Below are 22,368 nucleotides of genomic sequence, written 5' to 3' on the forward strand. Positions count from 1 at the left end.
TCATATGTTTTGTATCTTCATCTATAAAGCTGTCAAATAAATATGGAATAAAAAACTATTTCCCTGTTGAAGAGGAGGCGACCTGTAGCTCACCTGGTAGAGCGTGTAGGCTGAGTCCTTGGCAGCGGCCCGTGTTCGAATCTTACCCACGGCCCTTTGCTGCACGTCACCCCCCCCTCTTATCTCTCTCTCTCTCTCTCTCTCTCCCGTCTTCTTCAGCTGTTCTAATAAAGGCAATAAAAGCCCTAAAAACAAAGAAATGTAGAAAAGTAGAAGTAGATTTACTTATACTTGAGTACAGTATCAGTAAATGTAATTAGTTACATTCCACCAGTGTTGCATTCAGTCCAATCCTCACACAGTAATCCCCACCAATAAAAGTGGAGAGTGAGGACACATTAAGTATTAACAACTCTAAAAAGTGAAATACATTTGCAAGAGTATAGGGATTATTAATATTGAAGAGATGACTACAAAAATATTGGCTAACAAACTGCAACTCCCAGATTTGTTCATAATTAGGTTAATGATAATAATTAGGCTGAAATACTGAGTTTGAATCATTAACACTAAATATAAACACTCGTCTTTCTCCCTGAAATGTCTTCACTTTGAGATCCGTTTCTGTGGAGTCCATTATCAATTCCTGATGAAACGCCTGTTTAATGTGACAGCTGAAAATAATTCATACAAACATTTCATACAAAAATACCAGACAACGTTTGCATTGCATTCAATACAAAATAGTTGTGGTTTAATCTTTTGGGAACAAAAAAATGGCAACAACTAAGTGTCACTTCTCATAACCAGCAATATCTACAGGAAAGAAACAACGGTTCCTTCTATCAATTACCATTTCCCCCCGGGTTAAAATGATAACTTCAAATGTATTTCATGTGGTTTGCCTTGGTGTGCAATTCTTTCACATTCTGTCTATTCTGAACATTAAAACGTGTTCATTTCAATTTAATTTCACCTCAGTCTTCACGCCTGCAAAGAAAACATCTGTCCGCTTTTTCTTTTCAATTTCACGGTTGAAAATGCTTTGTTTACACAGCTTCAAAAACACTAGTGGCTGTACAAATTCCTATGAAAAAAATAGAAATGACAGTTCTGAGGAAAAAAAAAAACAAATAAGAAATCTGTCATAAAAGAACATTAACATGCCTGATTAAATCTTAACGTCATTTTGAAACCATTTCTCGACATCCCCCCCTCCCCCACCCTCCCTCCATTTGTTGTCTCCTGGTTGGTTTGTCCATTGACACCTTGGATTTCTTTTTTTTTTATCTCAAGGGCTACAAAGACACACACAAAATACAATTTCCCCGAGAATGACATCCAGTTGTGCGTTGCTATTTTTTGTATCCCTCTATACTTTTTTCCCCAGCTATTTAAAAGACGCAGATGAAGCAGAGTTCTATATGGGAGTATGTGTGTTCTGTCACTTGCTGATTAATCTTCTTAAAGGGTACTTGTTCTTGGTGGTCCAGCTGGATCTTTAGTCCATGAAGCTTGCTTCAATGTGTGCTTGCCTACAGTATTTCTACCTTACTGCTGGTTGTAGAGGGGTGACCTGTGACTTTAGTGCAAGTTTAGTTTCCCAACTTTCTTTGGGAGAATTAATGATGAGTTTGTCCCATATCTGCTTTTTTGACTAGCCCTTGGTTGTCTTTCTCAGAGGGGAGGGGTGCGGGGGCTTCTAGTTTATAACTAACAGGCCCACTTCTTCTTCTTTAGTCCCTCACAGGCCCATGTGTCCATTAGTTTGGGGGCTTCTCTGACTGCTTTACTCCAAACACTAAGAACAGAGCAAAAAGAAGCCATATGAAGAAATAGCCAGTTAAAGACTTCATTTATCATCTGCACTTGTCCTTTCATCCTCCACATTTCCAGACAGCTGGCTCTTTTTGGGTTGTTGTGTTCAGTCCTTCCTCCCGAACGGATTCCAAAGTAGGAACTTACGACGATGTCGAGGGATTTAGCTTTCACACACGGAAAAGAGCACAATGTCAGACCTCACTAACCCAGAGCCAAGGAGCAAAGGGGAGGGGTGTTGTGTTTTTTGTAAACAACAAACATCCACTTCATTAGCCTACCTGCCCCTCTCTTCCTCATCCTCTTTTTCTTCCCTCCATCTTTAGAAGAGACTAAATACAGCAGGTTTGGATAGGGCAGAAGGAGGAGATTCGGGGGAGGCTGTAAGTAGTGTAGTAACAGCAAGGGGGAAGGTTGTCCCTGTGTGAGGCGGAAATCTGTGTGTCTTTGTATGTATATGCATGTGTGTGGGTATGCACGAGTGTAGACGTTTTGCTGTTAGGATTGTTTGAGGCGCTTGCGTGGGGGTCCGAGGAAAGGGCACTGGGCTGAAGCCAGGGAGCGGTAAGCTTCGGCCACCAGGTGTGGATGAGACGCCACCATGGACTTCCAACCTGCTGTCTCCATCACCTCTGCAGCATGGCTGGAGAACGGAAACAAAAAACAAATATCAATTTAAGGAAAATGGATTTGTATAAATAAACAGATATGGCTGTTCGTTGCTAGTGTATGGTCAGCCCTAAAAGTGTTTCATTAGCCCGGTTAAAACTGCAGGAGCTTCTGAAAGCATATTATCAGGGTCGTCCAATATTCAGGCCAATACAGTCGTAGCAGAACTTTTCTTCTTAACCTACGTCGGAGGGGACTCAAAACTAAGAAATGTAACGTAAGAAAAACATAAAAATCTCCCAACTGAAAAGTGAAACTGGAGAATGTTTGTCATTTTTGCTTATAAAATGACAATTAATCAATCATCATCCTTTTTGCCGTTTCTTTTTCTGACGATCAACAAATCGCCTAATTGTTTCAGCTCTATAAATATAAAGGATGAATCGGGTGCAGTTTAGGGAGAGAAACAATCTGAAGGAATATGTGTGAGCTGAACATCAGTGTTTAGAGTTATTATCACACATTCATCCGAGTCAGAAGATGACATGACGGCAGACCTAGGACTCAGGTTGCTCTGTTCCTTTTCAAAGCCTGGGCAGGGTTTAATAATATCAGACGGACCTCTCTATGAGGGGACATGTGACATTACATTTGAAACTGTGACACCAAGGGATGAGGCGAGAGGGTGAGACTGAGTCCTGGTACCATCAGTAACGATGCCGAGATAAAGAAGAGATGGAACAGAAGGACACAACAGAGACTAAATGTTCAGTGGACTCCTGTGTCTGTAAAAAGGTGCTGGAGACCTAATTATAAGTGATAAATACATATATATATATATATATATATATATATATATATATATATATATATATATATATATATATATATATTTTTTTTGTTTTTTGTTTTTTTTAATCGCATGCCGGTGTTGCACCGAAATCTGTGACCCGTCGTGATCTGTGTCCCTCCTGTTAAAAGCGTAGCGCCCCCTTCCGTGGTTAAGGTTAGGGACAGGGGTTTGGTTCAGGTTGAGGTAGGGGGACACCGATCTCGATGGGTCACAGATTTCGGTGTAACACCGGCATTTATTAATTTATTTTACACCTCACTCGGCTTTGCGTCGTGCCTAACAGGCTACTATTTTGACCCTTTGCAGCACCGTTACTTATCATCAAGCTGCCACTTCCTCCTGCTGCAGGCATGATGGAGAAAGACAGCAGCAATAACTCTGAATGGAGCTTTTTATTTTCCAAAACTCCCGGACGGCTCGTAGACAAGTCGAAAGCTATATGCACATTGTGTAAAGCCGAATTGAAATATCACCGAAGCACGTCAAGCTTGAGCTACCACCTACTAGCTAAGCATATAGTTCAGTTAACGTGATGTTACCCGCTAGCATGTTCCCTACTCATGCAAAGCAGTATTTTGGAGTGCTACTTGCCGACCTGTGGATGAAACCAAATCCCAAAAAATTACTACAGCTCTTGCGAAACGGGTGGCAACTAACTGCAGACCTGTCAGCATCGTAGAGGACTCGTCTCATTGCCGTCGAGGGGGACAACAGCCCCACACACAGCCTGTAGCCTACTCCACGGAGAAAGCAGCCACAGTGGTGGTGCTGCAAACGCTGTCTCATTTACCGGTGATCACTGGACGTCTTTGAGTAATCAAAATTATTTAGGAGTTACTAAACACTATATTGACTCTGGTAAGGATAGGGATTTTTAGTTTTTTAGTTAGGTACTTGGAGGAATTGTGCAATAATGACAGATTCACACATTTTTCTTTTGTTTACACAGTAAATAAATAATTATAAATCTTAAAATCAAGTTCATAAAGTAACTTTCTTTGCATTCATTTGATTCCCAATCAAGATACACTGGTAAGAATTGCTTTCGATTGTTAATATGTACTTAAAAACTGTTCTGAAATGCAAAATAATAGAATTTTAATCATGTGATAAAATATGCGATTAATCGCAAAGTGACAAAGTGTGAACTTACTAGTTGATGAAGTCGACGGCCTGTGTTTTGAGCTGGTCGGCGCTGTGCAGGTCAGCCAGGATGAGGATCTCAGCTGCATTTTCCACAGACAGACTGGTGCACAGCGCGTCCTCGCACATTACCTTCAGTCTCTCCAGAGCATACTGAAAGAGAAAGGACACAATGTCAGTATATTTACTGTCCTCATCAGTATTCATGTGGTATTTGCAAATATCATTTCAGCATTCAAAATGTCCATCTAGTATGATACTGTGTTCAAAGTCAGCCTCCAACTTGGTGTCAGAGTAGTGAGATCAGATCAGTGTGAAATCATCAAACCGTTTCTTGAAATCCTGATGGCTTACTGGGCTACTTGGTTTAGTGGATACTGTACACTTAGTCCATTTTATTAACTTTACCTGTGGGAATATCTGAAAGCTGGCAGTGTATGCTGCCGACAAAATAATATGCAACTCTTATCACATTAGATACAGCTGAAGTAGAAAACTCGACTTCTCTCAATGAGCCTCAGCTGTCCTTCCTTAAATAGTAGGGGTGGCACGGTTCATGAAAAAACATCCGAACTGTTCGGTTCGCTTGTCTCGGTTCTGACCATGAGTGCGTTGCACGGTTCAACGCATGCGCAATGTAGCCTTGTGCGCGTATGTGACCTAAGACAGTGTGTTTCCCTTTCACGTGAAAGAAGAGGTATGGACATAGTTACCAAGAAAACGTACAGCGAAAGACCGTGCAAAACATTTCAGACCGTCCTGCCAACCTGTATACATTTTACCATCAATGTACACTGTAACGTTTTTTCACTCTAAAGTCACTGAAATGTGCTGCTGTTTCAATCCTGTCGGCTCTCTGCAGCGGGCGGGGCTGCTCAGTTTCCCCCACGACTGACGCGCGCACACACACAAACACACACGGTGGATGCAGGAAAAAACGGAGATGAGATGTACAGGATGACCTAAATTGAGGACAGCTATGCTCATTATTGTAAGTGCAATGAATAGTTAAAGTCCAATAAGTACTTTATCAAACTGTATGAATGTGTGTCCCAGGCCAGGATAGGAAATTAACTAACAATGTAAAGATCAACAAGCCACTGACAGACATGTTCAAATTTGATTCATTCAATAAATTATTATTTTTTGTCTTAAATCCACCAGCCATTTTCATATTTTACCAACATTTGCAGCATCCTGAGCCTTTTTAGTAAGGTTACTAGGAAAACTCAGCCTTGAGTAATTTAATTCTCCCCAAAACAAGTTTCCTTTTTATTTTTAAAGAACTATACAAAAAAAAAATCGCAACTTTTAATGTTTAACGTATTCTGACTTATTCAAAAAACGGAGCTTTAAGAGTTCCTCTCTTTTTCTTTTAAAGGATACGATTTTTGTAAGAGCTACACTGAAGTTGGCAGTTTGATAAATGCAAGTTATATTCTGATAAGATATTCTGTAATATTTCAATCTTCGTGTGCTACAAAGGCACATAAGTTCCTGTAGATGGCAATACACATTCTCCTTTTTTTGTGCCAAATAAATGAAAAGCATGTTGAAATCATCAATGTCTTCCCTCTTGCAGAGGCATTTGGGCAAAACAAGGTTATATATATAATATCTTAAGGGTTACAAACCCCAAAAAGTAGCTATTATGTAGTTCCAACAAAGTACTGTAAAAGGAATAATGTATAGAGTGAAAAGGATTTCTTGATTATTCAATTGGTCGATAGAAAATTAATTGGCAGCTATTTTGTGAATTGCTTAATCGTTCACGTCAGTCTGTAAACAAAGAAAATGCTAAATATGACCTAACTATTCATTTGTAAGGATTTCATTAGTCTTATGTGATAGTAAAGATTGTAATGAGCATTTTTGACAACTGTCATTTTATCAAACCAAATGATCAATCGATTAGTATCGTAAACTCCATAATGAAAATGATCGTTAGTTGCGGCCCTAATTATATGCATTTGATTAAAAAAAAAGTCTAATACAATTCTTGTAGTCTACAACAAGCATATAAATGTCACTAAAACATATACTTTAAAGGATTTGCTAAATTGTAAAACAAACATTCTCTAGAGAAATTAAAAATGTCTTCAATGAAACATTATTCTCCTCTAGTGTCCTTGACTTCTGGTTAACCCGTGGGTGGGTGGGCTGCTATAATACAAGTGAACAGGATAATTATGATATTTTTGCAGATAATAAACAAATTTTGTGTCCCTCAAAGGGTACGTTGAAACAATAATATTAAAAAAAACAAAAAGAATAATCTCTCTCTCTCTCTCTCTCTCTCTCTCTCTCTCTCTCTCTCTCTCTCAATTTCAATTTTCAATTTCAGTTTGCTTTAATGGCATGACAAAAAATACATCTGTGTTGCCAAATCACAAGGACAAACAGCAACAAGCAGTAAATATATCAGATTTAATAATACAAGTGAACAGGATAATTGTGATATAATTGCAGATACGACAAATTTAGTGTCCCTCAAAGGGTAGACGACATATTTAGCTGCTAGCCATGCCGTGCTTTTATCTTCCCCTAATAAAAAAGGAAGCTTTTTGTCCTCAGTGTAGGTAGTGAAGCCTGGTATATGTTTTTCAAATTTTTGGAAATATTTGGTTCTTAAGTCTTCATATTTGGGACATGTACATAGGAAATGTAATTCTGTTTCGATATCCTGGTGGCAGTGTGTACAGACTCGTTCCTCTCTTGGTCTCCACACTTTTAAATGTCTACCTCTTTCAATTTCCAGCTCGTGGTCACTGACTCTGTATTTTGTTAAAATTCGTATTTCTTTTGGATTTTTTGTTTTGAGATATTCGGCCAATTGGATATCTCTGTTCAGGGATTGATAACAGAGGAGGTCTCTCTCTCTCTCTCTCTCTCTCTCTCTCTCTCTCTCTCTCTGTCTCTCTCTCTCTCTCTCCCACCCAATCACACACATACATATTTTCTTTAAGGGTATGCAGTGTTAATATCACACTGGGTGTGCTGCCCTTTAGTCCTCCTCCCCCTTTTTTTGAATGACATGAGGATGAGACTCAGCCAAGACAATGTGGTACTGCCACCCTGTGGCCTGATTGCACAGTGCAGGCTGAGCAGCCAAATTAGATTACACCATTAAGACCAAGGAGATGGTAATTCACTTTAGTAGGACTGGTTTCTGGGATCCAAAACATTCACACTCACACCACATCTCTTTCACTAAAACATTGATGTTTATCTGGAGTCCTCATTTAATTTAATTTTCATTTCTGGAGTCAAAATTTGTATTTTGTTTGAATGTATTTATTGGGAATTTTGTGTGTGAGACTTTTGTGTTTGAGTATAAACCATAACCATTTAATTTGAAGACTTTTTGGGTAAAATTCAACAAGATTTATTTGATGAAAATGAATTTATGGTTAGTGTTTTGCTATCTGGGTTATCTCTACAACTGGTTAACATTAACATTTTTGTAACAGTGTAGGATTGTAATTCTCCTGTCTGGAGCCCTTTTTTAGATGCTACACTAAACAGTATTCTATGACTTTTTATGGCATTTTTATGGCATATAGACACTTCATCATCACATCCTTTGGTTTGTGCGCTTAACCCTGCAAAGTGGCTGCAAAGATTTTCGAATTGTGGCACTGAACCAACAACACGGTCTCATGGCAGAAATTGTCACGTTATTTTTAATCTATTGATTTGTGTACAAGAACACGTTTTTCTCGTAGTTTTTTTCGTGGTGGCCAGCACGAAATGGGAACCATCTATACGGAGGTTGGGTTTAGGAAAAGATGAACGGGGGAAGGACGCGTCACACACCGGGGAGACGGCCGCGGCGGACACGCGACAATAACGGGATGGCGGAGGTTGGGTTTAGGAAAAGATGAACGGGGAAAGGACGCCTAAAAACACGCCGGGAGACGGCCGCGGGGGACGGAACCAACAAGATGATGTGACTGATGGCAAGGTGGCACAGATCTCTGCAGCTGCATACTCTTAATATCCTAGCAACCTTGATTATTCAAACTCATAGTTTGCCTCAATTGGTTGAAGATAAAGATAAAATATGAGTCCAGTAGAGGTCATTCATTCACATGCTGCAGGCCTATATGTTTTTGGGTCACAATTTCTTGGAATCACTTGCAGCTGGAAAATGTCCCGCCTCCCTGCAGTTTGCCTTGCTCTGGCTCAGGTCATGTTGCATGTTTTTTTTTCTCTGATTCAGTTTCTATGGTCAGAGTTACAGTAAGGAAGCAGATTGAGAGAGTATTAAGTGTCCAATTCAGGACAAAGTGAATAGAGTGATTAACACTTCTGTTGGCTGTAAATGAACCTAAAGCTGTGCATCACTGAGCAACAAGTTAACATTTTGATTAACCTTCTTGGTGTGTTCCAGTAAAACTGAACTGTGATTCCTAATTACCATAAGCTTTAATAAAACCCTTCACACTAGCTACTCACTCAAACAAAAGATGTTGGTTGGGCATCAACGACTAGCATGCTACGTGTTATTTTTTTTGATTTTTCTTGGCTGATAATGAGCCTTTGGGGAACACATTAAGGCAGGGTCTGGGCGTCAAACACTTAATTTCCTGCATTCTTTCTGGTACATTTTATGCACCAGTTTATGGTGGACACATCTTTATTTAGGCTATGTGATATTAGCCTAGCTAATGGAATATAATGCAGTAAGGGGGGTTTTAGATTAGGGACCTGGGCCCTGATCCGAGTAGCCTACACTTGACCCCAAGTCCAGTTTGTTTGATCAGTGTGTAGGCTACATTGATTTGTGCCAAAGTCCACCGGGTTGGTTAAAACCAACTGTACCGAAACACGGAAGTGGGCTGCTATTTACTGCGACTACGAGACGTTTTTAACCGGTTCTAAAACCGTCTCAATTTACCGATGCCAAGATATCATGCAGTCTGCCGAGGACAGACCCAGATCAGCTTCGCTGCTGCCTTCGACCTGCTGTCGGAGCTCCGTGCCCGACAGCAACAGCTCCTCCTCCCGCCAGGAGCAGAGCTTCACCTCGCTAACTCGCTTTTCTTTCTCCAATGCAGTTGTCCAATTATTAAATCTTTGCCTGGTAAACACTATATTTCTGTCATTAGATCCAGTGGTTGTATGTGGAAGTGCGGACAGAAGGAGTCGATGAACAACAAATCTCCACCATTCTGGATTCTTGTTGGGCCACACCTGTCAAGGATGCCAGCTAGCATGTCTGCTTGGATCTAATTATAACTAAGTACAAGACTAGTCACCTTGTGTTATCACACTAAACAGTGGATGAATTCAATCCAGATTCAATTCTAGACGTTTTCTTGCCTCTCTCCACTTGCTTCACCCTTCTTCTCTTCTATGACTTAGAATAGAATAGAATAAATCTTTATTGTCCACCAGGGTGGACATTTTCCTTTGGCTCACCAGACATACAAGACAGATATACATACAGACAACATCTCAGACATGGTAAGTTGAGTATAAAAAATAATATGAGAAGAAAAACATCAGGATAAAACAGAATAAATATGCTTAAATTCATTAAAATAGCATCTCAATTTGATGTTGTCACTTGGTTTGGTTGAGGATACTGATGGCATTTGGAATAAAGGATTTTTTAAAAACACTTTTTGCCAGAGGCACTCTGAAGCGCCTCCCAGACTTCAGGAGCTCTAACTGGCTGGAAAGAGGAGGGTGTGTACTATCTGCAGTGATTTTCCTAGCTTTCTTCCTCATTCTGTCAGTGTATATTTGGGTCAGATGTTTTTGGGGTTTTCCCACTATTTTCTTAGCCATTGACACTATTCTGTTAAGCTTGTTCTTGAGTTTGCAGATTAAATGGCTAAACCAATGTAGTGTATGATTTACTTACACACATGGTGCCATTGGCTGAGACATATGGTTAGAGGTCACCTTCTAGAGGAAGTGACTTTGCTGAAGCAAATGGGGACCACTGACTGAGTGGCCCCAGGACTGAACTACCCCCATCACCACGTCTCATTTTACACAGGACAGTACTTAACCTCATGTTTGAAGAGAAAAATCTTCAGAGTGACCATTTTGAGAATTGAGAACTGTCCTCTCCGGGTTCTGCAGGACCCGTCATGATGCTGGAATCTCTGATGTAATAAACCTTTTATTATCAAGATCAGTGTCGGCGAATACTTCTTCCATACAGCATCACAGCAACGAAACTAAAGATACCACAGAACATTGGCGTTGTCAGAATCTGGACGAGTCTGAGACCTGAGGCCGCATCGCAGACAGGCTTCAATGGACGCCTTCCGTTCCAAAAGTTATTGAAAAAAGGGTGAGCATTCCTCACATATTTGGACGTCAGTTTGTTCATTGGAGCCGTGTGCGTGTTGTCAGGTTGCACCGTGTTACCTGCGTGTGGGGGCCTTGCTGTTTTGCTGTGAGCTGAAGTTTCGTTCTAAATTTTGTTTGCATTGGAAACAATGCAAAAAGGGGGGAGTGTGTCGTGTGAATGTAATTAAGATAGAGAAATAGAGGTTTAAAGTGAAAATAAATTGTGAGAGATAAAGCCCTCAAGGTAACGAGTGACTTGAGGCGAAATAAGAGGAAATACGATTAGGATGCCGTTAATGTGAAATAAAGCCCTCAAGGTAACGGGTGACTTGAGGCCATTTAGATAGGCCGCAATCCTGAACGTTCAGGTCAGTTCTGGGAACTGGACGTGTAAGGTAGCAAAAAATTAGGAAAGAAATGATAAAGAAATAAGAAAAGGGAACGGCGGAAAGCATGCTTTTTAGGAATTGTATGGATGAATAATGCCGACTTTTTGTGTGTGTGAGTGTGGGTTAAGAGCGTTGTCTCTGTCGTGCTCGGGGTTTAGTTGTGTGTTGTAAACTGTATGTATATGTGTAGGCTATAAAAGAGAAGAGTACAATCTGCAGATTAGAGTAAAATATGTGAAGAAGTAAAAGAGCGAAAATAGACTAATTAGGATTTGTGTTTTATGTTTTGTGTTGGTTTGTGCATTTCGTTTCGTTCCGTGTCACTGTTCACTGTGTTGTAAATGTGCATAGGAATGCTAGGAATTCAGGCTTTTCACACCTCGGTCTGAACTGGGGGCTGTTAGGTGCAGAGGCAGAGAGGAGAAGGAGAAGGGGGGAGTTTTTGAGTGTAGCCCAGAAAAATATTTGGTTACAGTTGCTTGACTATGTAACTATTTGACTGGAATTCATTAAATTTATAAATGAGAGTTATGTTGACAGAAGAGAAAAAAGAGAGTTATCATAGCGATTAGAGGTGTTCCTGAGTTAAGCTGATTGATTATTTCTTAAGTTTGAAAGTAAATACAGGTATGTTTAAAACGATAGGAAAATATATTGTGGTTACTCAAATGGTTAACAACTGTTTACTTTCAAAAATATATGGTTAATTTTAGTTGATGATATAAATAATTAATCAATATGCAAGGTTGAATAAGTTTGTATGAAGCAAGTGTGTTCAACAAGACATTGAATCTTTATTCTTTCATTTACATCTGTACGTGAGTACTAAAGATGCAGTTGGAACTGAGTTTGTCAGTTCCTGAGGAGAATTGAGGGGATGGGAGTTTTATGTTGGAATATCCGTGAGATTGGGAATGGTGTGTGAACAATAAGTCTATTGAAGTTAAAGGCAAACCAGTTCAAGTGAGTTTATGGTAGAAATAGGGATCAAATTGGAGAAATTAAATTACTTACTTTATTCAATTCAATTCAATTCAATTCAATTTTATTTATAGTATCAAATCATAACAAGAGTTATCTCGAGACACTTTACAGATAGAGTAGGTCTAGACCAAACTCTGTAGTTTACGAAGCCCCAACTATTACAGTGGTTGCCTCAAGAGCAAGCATTAGCAGTAGCTATTGCGACAGTGGCAAGGAAAAACTCCCTTTTTTGTTAGGAAGAAACCTCGGACAGACCCAGACTCTTGGTAGGCGGTGTCTGACGGCACCAGTTGGGGGAGTGGTGAATGGTGGCAATAATAGTCATAATAAAGATAGTGAAACAGTGATCACAATGGTAGTCGTAGTAGTTCATGTCATAGTAGGGTGCAGCAGGGCGTTACGGGGTGTAGTGTGGCACAGCAGCCTGGGTGGACGCGGTTGGACGCGGCAGGACGCAGTCGGACACTGCGGGGAATCGCAGAGCGTAGCAGGGTGTAGTAAGTCCATAGTGTCAGCTGCACCCAGGACCCCGGTGTAGGTGCCACCCAATTCCAAGGCGATGTTCTGGGTGAAGAAGAAGCAAAGGGACTCCGGGGAGAAAACTCCCCAGAGCTAGGTTAGTAACAGGCATTTCTGGGATTAAGATGCACACAAAAGGAGACAAGTGAAAGAGAGAAGAGGGAGCGGCTCATTGTGTCCTTGGAAGGAGCTTCCCACAGCAGTCTAGAGTTATAATAGCATAACTAAGAGAGGCAGGCTAAAGAGAGGGGCCCTGGACTGGGCTCGTACTCTCCCCTGCCGGAACGGGCTTGTACTTCCTGCCTCCCTCTACTCTACTATGCTGCAACTCCTCACTCCCTAACTATAAGCTTTATCAAAGATGATGGTTTTCAGTTTATTCTTAAATGTGGCTATGGTGTCAGCCCCCCGAACCCAAGTTGGGAGCTGGTTCCACAGGAGAGGAGCCTGATAGCTGAAGGCTCTGGCTCCCACTCTACTTTTAGAGACTCTAGGAACCACAAGTAGCTCTGAGTTCTGGGAACGCAGTGCTCTAGTGGGACAATAAGGTACTAAGAGCTCTTCTATGTATAATGGTGCTTGACCATTTAGTGCTTTGTAGGTCAGGAGAAGGATTTTAAATTCAATCCTGGATTTTACAGGAAGCCAATGCAGAGAAGCTAATACAGGAGAAATGTGATCTCTTTTGTTAGTTCTTGTCAGAACACGTGCTGCAGCATTCTGGATCAGCTGGAGGGTCTTGAGGGACTTATTTGAGCAGCCTGACAGTAAAGAATTACAGTAGTCCAGCCGGGAAGTAACGAATGCATGGACTAGTTTTTCTGCATCGTTTTGCGAGAGGATGTTCCTGATTTTGGCAATGTTACGAAGATGGAAAAAGGCTGTTCTTGAGGTTTGTTTTAAGTGGGCGTTAAAGGATAGATCCTGGTCAAAAATGACTCCTAGATTTCTGACAGTAGTGCTGGAGGCCAGGGCAATACCATCTAGGGTAGCTATATATTTAGATAATGAAGTTCGGTGGTGCTTGGGTCCCAGCACAATAACTTCCGTTTTGTTTGAATTTAACATCAGAAAATTGTGGGTCATCCAGGATTTTATATCTTTAATGCACGCTTGAAGTTTAGCTAACTGACCGCTTTCGTCGGGCTTAATTGACAGATATAATTGGGTGTCGTCTGCGTAACAGTGAAAGTTAATTGAGTGTTTCCTAATAATATTGCCTAGAGGAAGCATATATAAAGAGAATAGAATTGGTCCAAGCACTGAGCCTTGAGGAACGCCATGGCTAACTTTAGCGTATTTGGATGGTTTATCGTTAATATTAACAAATTGGGATCGCTCAGTAAAATAGGACTTAAACCAGCTTAGTGCGATTCCTTTAATGCCAACTAAATGTTCCAGTCGCTGTAAGAGGATGGTATGGTCAATAGTGTCGAATGCAGCACTAAGATCTAATAAGACAAGTATGGAGACAAGTCCTTTGTCAGCAGCAATTAGAAGGTCGTTAGTGATTTTCACCAGTGCCGTCTCTGTGCTATGATGCATTCTAAATCCTGACTGAAAGTCTTCAAATAGACTATTTCTATGCAGAAAGTCACACAATTGATTAGCGACTACCTTCTCAAGGATTTTGGAGAGAAAGGGAAGGTTAGATATAGGTCTATAGTTGGCTAAGACCTCAGGGTCGAGGGTGGGTTTTTTCAGAATAGGTTTTATCACAGCTACTTTAAAAGACTGCGGTACGTGACCCGTTAATAAGGACATATTGATCGTATCTAGTAATGTGGTATTGACCACGGGTAGTGCTTCTTTAAGTAGCCTCGTTGGGATGGGGTCTAAGAGACAGGTAGTTGGCTTAGCTGAAGAGACCCTTAACATTAATTGTTGGAGGTCTAAAGGATAAAAGCCGTCTAAATAAGTATCAGGTCTTATCGTTCTCTCTAGCCCTCCTGCGCCCAATGGTGAGCCGTTAGAAGCTGTGGGGAGAAGGTGATGAATTTTTTCTCTAATTGTTATAATTTTATCATTAAAAAAGGTCATGAAGTCATCACTGCTCAGAGCTATAGGAATAGATGGCTCAACAGAGCTATGACTCTTTGTCAGCCTGGCTACAGTGCTGAAAAGAAACTTTGGGTTGTTCTTATTTTCTTCTATTAGTGTTGAGTAATAGTCTGATCTGGCATTTCTGAGGGCCCTCCTATAATTTTTTAGACTATCTTGCCAATCCACACGAGATTCTTCCAGTTTGGTGGAACGCCATTTACTTTCAAGTTTTCGTGAGATTTGTTTTAATTTGCGAGTTTGGGAGTTATACCAAGGTGCTAGTTTCCTTTCCTTCATCATCTTCTTTTTGAGAGGAGCAACAGAGTCTAAAGTAGTCCGTAGGCAGGCCGTAGCAGCGTCTACAAAGTTATCAAGTTGGGAGGGACTAAAGTTAACATGACGGTCCTCTGTTATATTAAGGCATGACATTGAGTTAAGTGCTGTTGGAATATCTTCCTTAAATGTAGCTATAGCACTGTCAGATAAGCATCTAGTGTAGAAACTTTTATTTAATTTCGTATAGTCTGGTAGTAGGAATTCGAAAGTTATTAAAGAATGGTCTGATAATAAAGGATTCTGCGGAAATACTATTAAATCGTCAATTTTGATGCCATATTCTAGCACAAGGTCAAGGATGTGGTTAAAACAGTGAGTGGCCTTATGCACCCTCTGACTGAAACCAATTGAATCTAGCAGTGAATTGAAAGCAGTACTAAGGCTATTGCTGTCAACGTCCACATGGATATTAAAATCACCTACAATAAGTACTTTGTCTGATTGAAGGACTACGCATGATAAAAACTCTGAGAATTCAGATAAAAACTCAGAATATGGACCTGGTGCTCGGTAAACAACAACGAATATAATTGGCTGTACTGTTTTCCATGTTGGGTGTTGAAGATTAAGAACAAGGCTTTCAAACGAATTATAATTTAGTTTAGGTTTAGGATTAATTAACAGGCTCGAGTCAAATATGGCTGCAACTCCCCCTCCTCGGCCTGAGCCTCTAGGAATTTGGGTATTATTATGACTGGGAGGAGTGGCTTCGTTTAAACTAACATATTCGTCATGGCCCAGCCAGGTTTCGGTGAGGTAGAATAAATCAATGTGGTTATCTGATATCAATTTGTTTACCAATAATGCTTTCGATGACAGAGATCTAATATTTAATAGTCCACATTTGATTTTCCTGTTCTGTTCTATCGTTGCAGTGGTTGTTTTAATTCCAATTAGGTTGTTTAGTATAGCACCTCTTTTGTTAGTGTTTTGTTTAAACGGTCTCAGTCGGGGGACAGACACGGTGGTTATGGGATTATGAATGGGTGATTGCTCTGAAGGGAGCACAGAGGGGCGTGTAGCGCTGTATCTCTGATTATTGACTTTGGGAGAGTGTGTCTGGTCAGTGTGCTTGTGGGAGTGTTTACGGGATGTAAACAGTCAATCAGAGGTCTGGGTATGCAGGGCGTGGTGCAAATTTCCATGTAGCATCTGGCTTCCGCGTGTATTGGGATGAATCCCATCCCTGCTGAACAGGGAGCCACGTTCCCAAAACAGATTGAAGTTGTCAATATGTTATTTTTCTCTTAAAGACATTGCTGAAATTTCAGAAAAAGTTAGAAACAATGTTGAATGATGGTGATTACATTTGATATCATGTAATTAGATTAGTGTTATCTATCATAGGCACACATAGAAGGGATTGTTTAAAGATGGTGTAAAGTAGTATTTGAAAGAGAGGATAAAAGTAGTATAAACAAGGCTCAGGCCTGAAGAGAAAAAAAAAGAAAATAAATAAATTTAAAAAAAAAGGGAGGGGAAGGAAAGGAAAGAGATTAACAGCTGGTATTGGTGATTTGCTGGAACCCATACAGTGATTGATCACCCTGGATTAAGAAAATAAATTCCAGCCTCTATACCTCTATTGAAAGTAAGAGATGAGAGGACTGCTTGATGGGCTTCAGGATTGTCACCTCTGCTATTCTAAAAATGTTGGACCACTTGTTTTGAGTGGCGGGGCATCTAAAATGATTTTACTTTGAATAAAATAATTCTAAAATATTTGATAAATTTATAAGGTTTTTGACTTTGCTAAGGTTCTCCACTGTCACATGGGGTCATGTTATTGCACCAAGGAAATGAGTGACATTTGTGAAGGTGGGGAACAGAACGAATGAATCAGATTCCTCTGAAGAAACAGCGAGTTAATTCAATCTAATGAAACATCAGATTGAGCTGGTTCATATACTTTATATATTAAATGGGTAACAATTGTTACAAAAGATAGTAAGGAAAGCCAAGAGAAGATGGTAAGTGTATGCTGTAGAAAGGGAAAAGAAAGTTTTATTTAAAAAAAAAAAAATGGCATGACTTTAAGGGAAAGTTAAGTGTACAAGAATGTACTAAGCTTGTTAAAGACAAAAAGAGAGTGTTGTGAAAGTGACAGAAAGACAAAGAAAGAGATAAATGTACTTTTGAATTAGGATAATGGAGTTCATACTAATATTGTTGTTACAGAGACAACTGTAGCACTTGGGTTTCAATCTACAGGAGGGTAAACATTTAGATGAAAATGGGAAAAACTGCTATACCACAAGCACCAAAACTTAGGGAAAAAAGAGATAAATTATGTAATTTTCAGGAATGACTAATGTAATTTCCAAGACGAATTGCTTTTAGATATTATGGTGATCTGACATAAAAAAATGAATTAGGATTTGTGTAGAACAAACATATGTTTATGAAATATGATGTTTTATTGTTGTGAAACATTCCCAACAAATGTATAGGCCTATAAGTCCAGTTGAAATGATTAGCTGTTTAATTGCTTAGTTAGTTGACAGGACTGTTGTGATCATTTCTAGTTTCAGAAATGTGAGGATTTTTCTGCATTGTTACTTTTGATACTTTAAGTACATATTTTTTTATGGTGCTTTTTCTTACCTAGGTAATATTTTTGTAGCAACATTTTTAATCAATGATGTCATAGGTTAGAAGCAAGAAAACTAAAATGAGTATGATTAAAATACAAGTAATGCTTCTCGGAGGTGTTGTGTTTTGTGTTTATTCAGTGTGCCTCGATGGATGTCAGAGTGGACCAGTCTCACTCCCCTACAAGCTGATTCAGCGTTCCGTTCTGTAGGCAACTTTGGCCCCATCCCCCACACACTTGCACCAGAAACGCATCAGAGAAGGAGGGGCGACAGATTTACAACTGTCCATGATTAAGTGATTGAATTGGACACCCAGATGGCTTTCAGGGCATGATCAGAGACTGACATTAAAGAAGCAAGGTCACATATGCCTACAAAGTATTTTGGTGAAAACATTCACAGATGAACTAATAATTGAGAGAGGATAAGCAGCAAACGACCATAAAAATGAATCCAAGCTCCAGAAGTAAGAAGAAAATGAAACGCCTGGAAACTAAGAACAAACAGAGGTTCAGGAGGATGGAATTTGAAGATGATGATGATCAGAGTGATGCAGAAGAGATCATGGGTGGATATGATCCTGTGATCAGATGGAGGCTGGCCATAGCGGAAAAAAGAGGTGACGAAAAATGGAGGAAACGAAAACATACAAGAAATCAGACCTCTGATGAAAGTGAAGATGGAGACAGCGATGAAGATTTGGAGAGTAGAGGAGCTACAGGATTTCATCCTGCAGCGATTAGCATAGAAGAGATTGAAAGAGACATGGAGCGATGCGTGTCATACTTGGAGAAGCTGAAGATACAGAGGGAAGAATTGCGGAAAAAAGGGTCCAGAAAAGCGGAGAAGAAGTATACACTGCGCTCAAGAAAAGGGAAGACAAGTAAGAAGATGCTTTCAGTGATCATTCAAGGACAGAATTTGGAGTATAAGCCCTTGCAGAATACTGATATTTCAGATATTCTTGATAAGTTGCCTGCTCTTCAAGCTGGAGCACATCCTTGGATTGCAAAGTTGGAAGAGTATGCCATAGGAGATATTAAGAGACTTTTGGCTAATCTCCTTGGGGTTCCAGCTATGGGAGAAGTTTTCCAGAGAGCTGGACTTAATCGATATGTAGGGACTTTTGTATATGATCCTGAGTTGTTGGCCGCAAGTAGAGGATGGCTGTTGAGAGCGCTGAGAGATGCATATCCAACAAATGTGCATCCAGACAACATTCTGATTGAACCACTGGGACAGGAAGAAAATCCGAGAGCTTATGTGTCAAGAGCTCACCAGGTGTGGAGAAATATTACCGGAAATGATCCAGATGTGAGTCAAATGGAGCAGTCAATTTTGCGCAAAACTGCAGAAGTAAGGAGTAAGCTAGCAGAGGTGGTTGGACTTGGAAGCATGGCAAAAGGTTCTTATACAGATCATATAGCCCGTCAAGTGAAGCTATATAGGAAAAAGGAACATGAGCGGAAAGAACAGGACCGAGAAACTCTCAGAAAACTCGAATGCAGCTGGTGGAGAATAAGAAGAAGGACAAGAAGCAGGTGTTGTTTCATACCCACAGCCAGTTCCTGGACAGACACAGAACTGGAGAGGAAGAGGATGAGGAAGAAGATATGATCCGTATTTTCAGCAATCTTCAGAAGAGTGTTTTAATTGTGGACAGGATGGTCACTTTTCCCGTGAGTGCAATAAATTACGGGGGATACAGAGGCCAGTCGAGGTCATCTGGAGGACCGGTGAACCCCTATAGGGGTCCGGAGCCAGGATTCTAGAGATGCCCATAAGATCTGAAAGGGGGGTGTCATCAGGGCCGGAAAGAGATCCAACAATTGAGCTCAAGGACAAGGACAGTCACAAGTTGGTACAGATCTCCACAGATGAGCGTTGGTATCAGCAGACTGACCAGAGAGAGAGGGGGGAGTGAGAAACCGGATTTGCTCTGACGCATCGACGCATCGACACACAAAAACGAGATAATGCACCGACAAGCACACATTTTGAAAATACACATACTCTAAAGAAGTAATTATTTCTACTTTTAAAATAGAGGTACTTCTATGTGAACACACCTATGAAGGGTTAAGACATGCCTCTAAATTAAGCAACTTGGTATGAAAACCTTACATTTTGTCAGTAATGACTTTCCTGTGACAACTTCTAACAAGATTAGTGACAAATATGTTACTTTGGTTGGTGTGTCAGGAAATATTAAGAGAACATTTCACTGTTTTATTTTTGTGCTCTAATGACAGGCAACTTTTGAACATGTTTCTATTATTTGAGTGCTGCCCAGATAATTTATTGGGAAGTGATCTCACGTACGAATTTGAATTGGATTGATGTAAAGTTGTTACAAACAGCAGATTGAAAGTGCTGTTCTCAGAATTTTGTTAAAAATAAGCTTAGAACAATTGTGTGACTATAAGTAAAATAGCCTGATGTACTTGGATGTAGTTTGTAAATGCACCTTTTATCTTTAACAAAAAAAAAGAAGGGCAAGGTGTATCATAAGTGTCATTAGGACCATATGGAATGCATGAAAACAGTAGCAGTGATAATATGAGAAAAGATAAGACAACTCCCAATCACAGATATATTTTAGTCAAATGAAAAGGTTTTTGCATTGGTTAATTTGTTGTTTATAGTGTACCAGTCATTTGTTCATGACTTCTCTCTAAGTATAGATTCGCAAACGGAAATCAGTTATTGTAGCCCAATGATGGATCAGCATCTTTTGTCATTTATATAGAGGTTTAGAAATCTGATTTGAATTTCACTATTCTGCATAAGTTGCAGTGGTGGTACTGAAGCCTGTAGGATTAGAAGGTAAAAAAAACAAAAACTTACAAAGACTCCAGAGTGAAGCTGTGCAATTCATTGAATTTTGATAGTGATTACAATTTTGGCTTATTAATTACAGAAACAATTTATTGGAGAGGAATGATTGTTCTGCACATTACATTAGCAAGTAGACTTGGTTTGTCTTGTGTTCAGAATGAAAATGTTAAATGTGAAGAGTTTAGGATAATATTCACAGTTCAAGATGTTTACACTGATGTGTTGCAATGTTATATTAAGTATCAGTCTAAATTTCAATTAATGCTTGCATTGGGCAATTGAGAATTCAGTATTGACTAACACATGCATGGTTATAATTTTATAATGTGGCAAAGTGGCTGCATTGCTTTATGCTAGTATATTGCTGTGTCATGTTACTTTTCAGCCTCTGTCTAGTTTAAACAGGAATGTCACATAGATGAGGTTGAAACATAAGGACATAAGGAGATTTATCACACCCACTATCTGGTAAACAAACAGTGAAGAGAGACTTTTGTGTGGTACTTTGTAGGAAGCAAGTAATTACATGCTACAAAATGATTGGCTCTTAACATAAATTTGGTCCTCTCCATCCATACGTGTTAAAAAAAAAGGGATGTTTATGTTTTGGTCGATTTGTTTGATTTAATTTGTTGAAGGTGTACAATCTGTTTGAAGAATAATGTTGGGAGGAAGATGTTTCATTATGGTTAGAGCAAAGTTAGGAGATTAGGTTCAGCTTCCATGTTAATGTCCTAAGTGAAACAATGTCCTAGGTGATATAGTCCTCCTGTGTGGAAAGACATTCAGGATAGAAAATAGCCACGAAAGGATTTGAGGTGTCTTTCAATCAGAGGAAGTATTTTTATACTTAATGAAAGAAAGTGGGTAAATGTTTTACAAAGAAGATTTAGGGAATATACATGTAGTTTTCTTGGTTCATCTTTTCAGTACATGCCAGAGCACTGTAATGGCAAAAATTACCTTTAACAATGAAATTAATTATATTCTTTTACATTTGTGTTTACACTTAGAAGAAAATACTGAAATCGTAAAACCTTGAGGAGACAGAAGTGTTTTTATTAGGGCCTCCTTCAGCCTTCTGTTTTGTGACTTTAGGAGATAAAGTTGGATTGGTAATCGTAAACAGTGTGAACTGTGTTGCGGGACAGGCAGCCTTCCTGTTTTTGGCAGCTGAGATTGACAGATGTAGTGTCTTCTTTTAAAACAGGAGCAAAAGTCACAGTTGTAAGGACCGTTCGGTATTTATGGAATGGACCACTGGAGGAAAATAGGGGAGGGTCATGTCTTTTTATTCTTTGCTGAGGGGAGGGTCATCCAACATTTTTCAGTCCGGAGAGGGGGGTCACCCAACTTTTGCATTCATGAAACAGCAACATTTCAAAGTGGCTTGTTTGGTGCATATTTTTCCATGTAGCTCTCAGTCTCGGCCCTCCTTCACTACCAGATGGGTCTGACCGCATACGGAGTTTGCTGGGGGGCAGAGGGAGCTACCCCCTAGTGGCTGAAACGGGTAATTGCATTGTTTAAAAAATTAGTGGAATAATTAATTATATCTGGCATGACCAGATATTTTATAATTATCTTAAATAACACAAAACAACTAAATGGTGGTAGGTAATACATCAGATTTCATATACTGCTTTAGTAAAAAAAAGTATTTCCTGGCTGACAATGGGAGCAGCAGGACGCAAAAAACGAAAGTTACTGTTGCACTAGTCTGGACATCTTACCAGGGCTCGACATTAAGGCTTGTCCGCTTGTCCGGGACAAGTGGATTTTTTTGTAGGGCAAGTGGAAGAGAAATTTACTTGCCCCACTGGACAAGTTAAAACTCAAATAAAACAAAATAAAATGCCATGTTACTTCACGTCATTACGTCTATGTTACCGATTTGAAACAAATACATTTTTTTCGCCACAATCCGGGGCAG

General features: G+C 39.7%; 2 protein-coding genes across 2 annotated transcripts in view; one reads left to right on the plus strand and one right to left on the minus strand.

Moving 5' to 3' along the window:
• LOC116060952 (alpha-tectorin-like) overlaps positions 1-22,368 on the plus strand; it is a 43,218-nt gene that overhangs the window by 17,226 nt on the left and 3,624 nt on the right. Inside the window, exon 26 of the mRNA XM_031314733.2 lies at positions 9,535-9,679. The gene's annotated coding sequence lies outside the window, so the exon portion shown is untranslated. The remainder of the gene's footprint in view (positions 1-9,534; positions 9,680-22,368) is intronic.
• LOC116061006 (speckle-type POZ protein-like) lies at positions 728-4,645 on the minus strand. The gene is made up of 2 exons (XM_031314821.2): positions 4,434-4,645; positions 728-2,461 (listed from the first exon to the last, which is right to left on the minus strand). Exons 1-2 carry the CDS (start codon positions 4,628-4,630, stop codon positions 2,317-2,319), a joined length of 342 nt encoding a protein of 113 aa, XP_031170681.1. The 5' UTR covers positions 4,631-4,645; the 3' UTR covers positions 728-2,316.

Source organism: Sander lucioperca, chromosome 22 (genome assembly GCF_008315115.2).
Source record: "Sander lucioperca isolate FBNREF2018 chromosome 22, SLUC_FBN_1.2, whole genome shotgun sequence".
NCBI classification, from domain to species: Eukaryota; Metazoa; Chordata; class Actinopteri; order Perciformes; family Percidae; genus Sander; species Sander lucioperca.

Bases quoted from the DNA above. Each gene is read 5' to 3' on its own strand.
- LOC116061006 (XM_031314821.2), bottom strand. From the start codon at position 4,630: ATGAATACTGATGAGGACAGTAAATATACTGACATTGTGTCCTTTCTC. The intron at 2,462-4,433 runs GTAAGTTCACAC...TCCGTTCTCCAG, and splicing joins GCCGTCGACTTCATCAACTA to CCATGCTGCAGAGGTGATGG.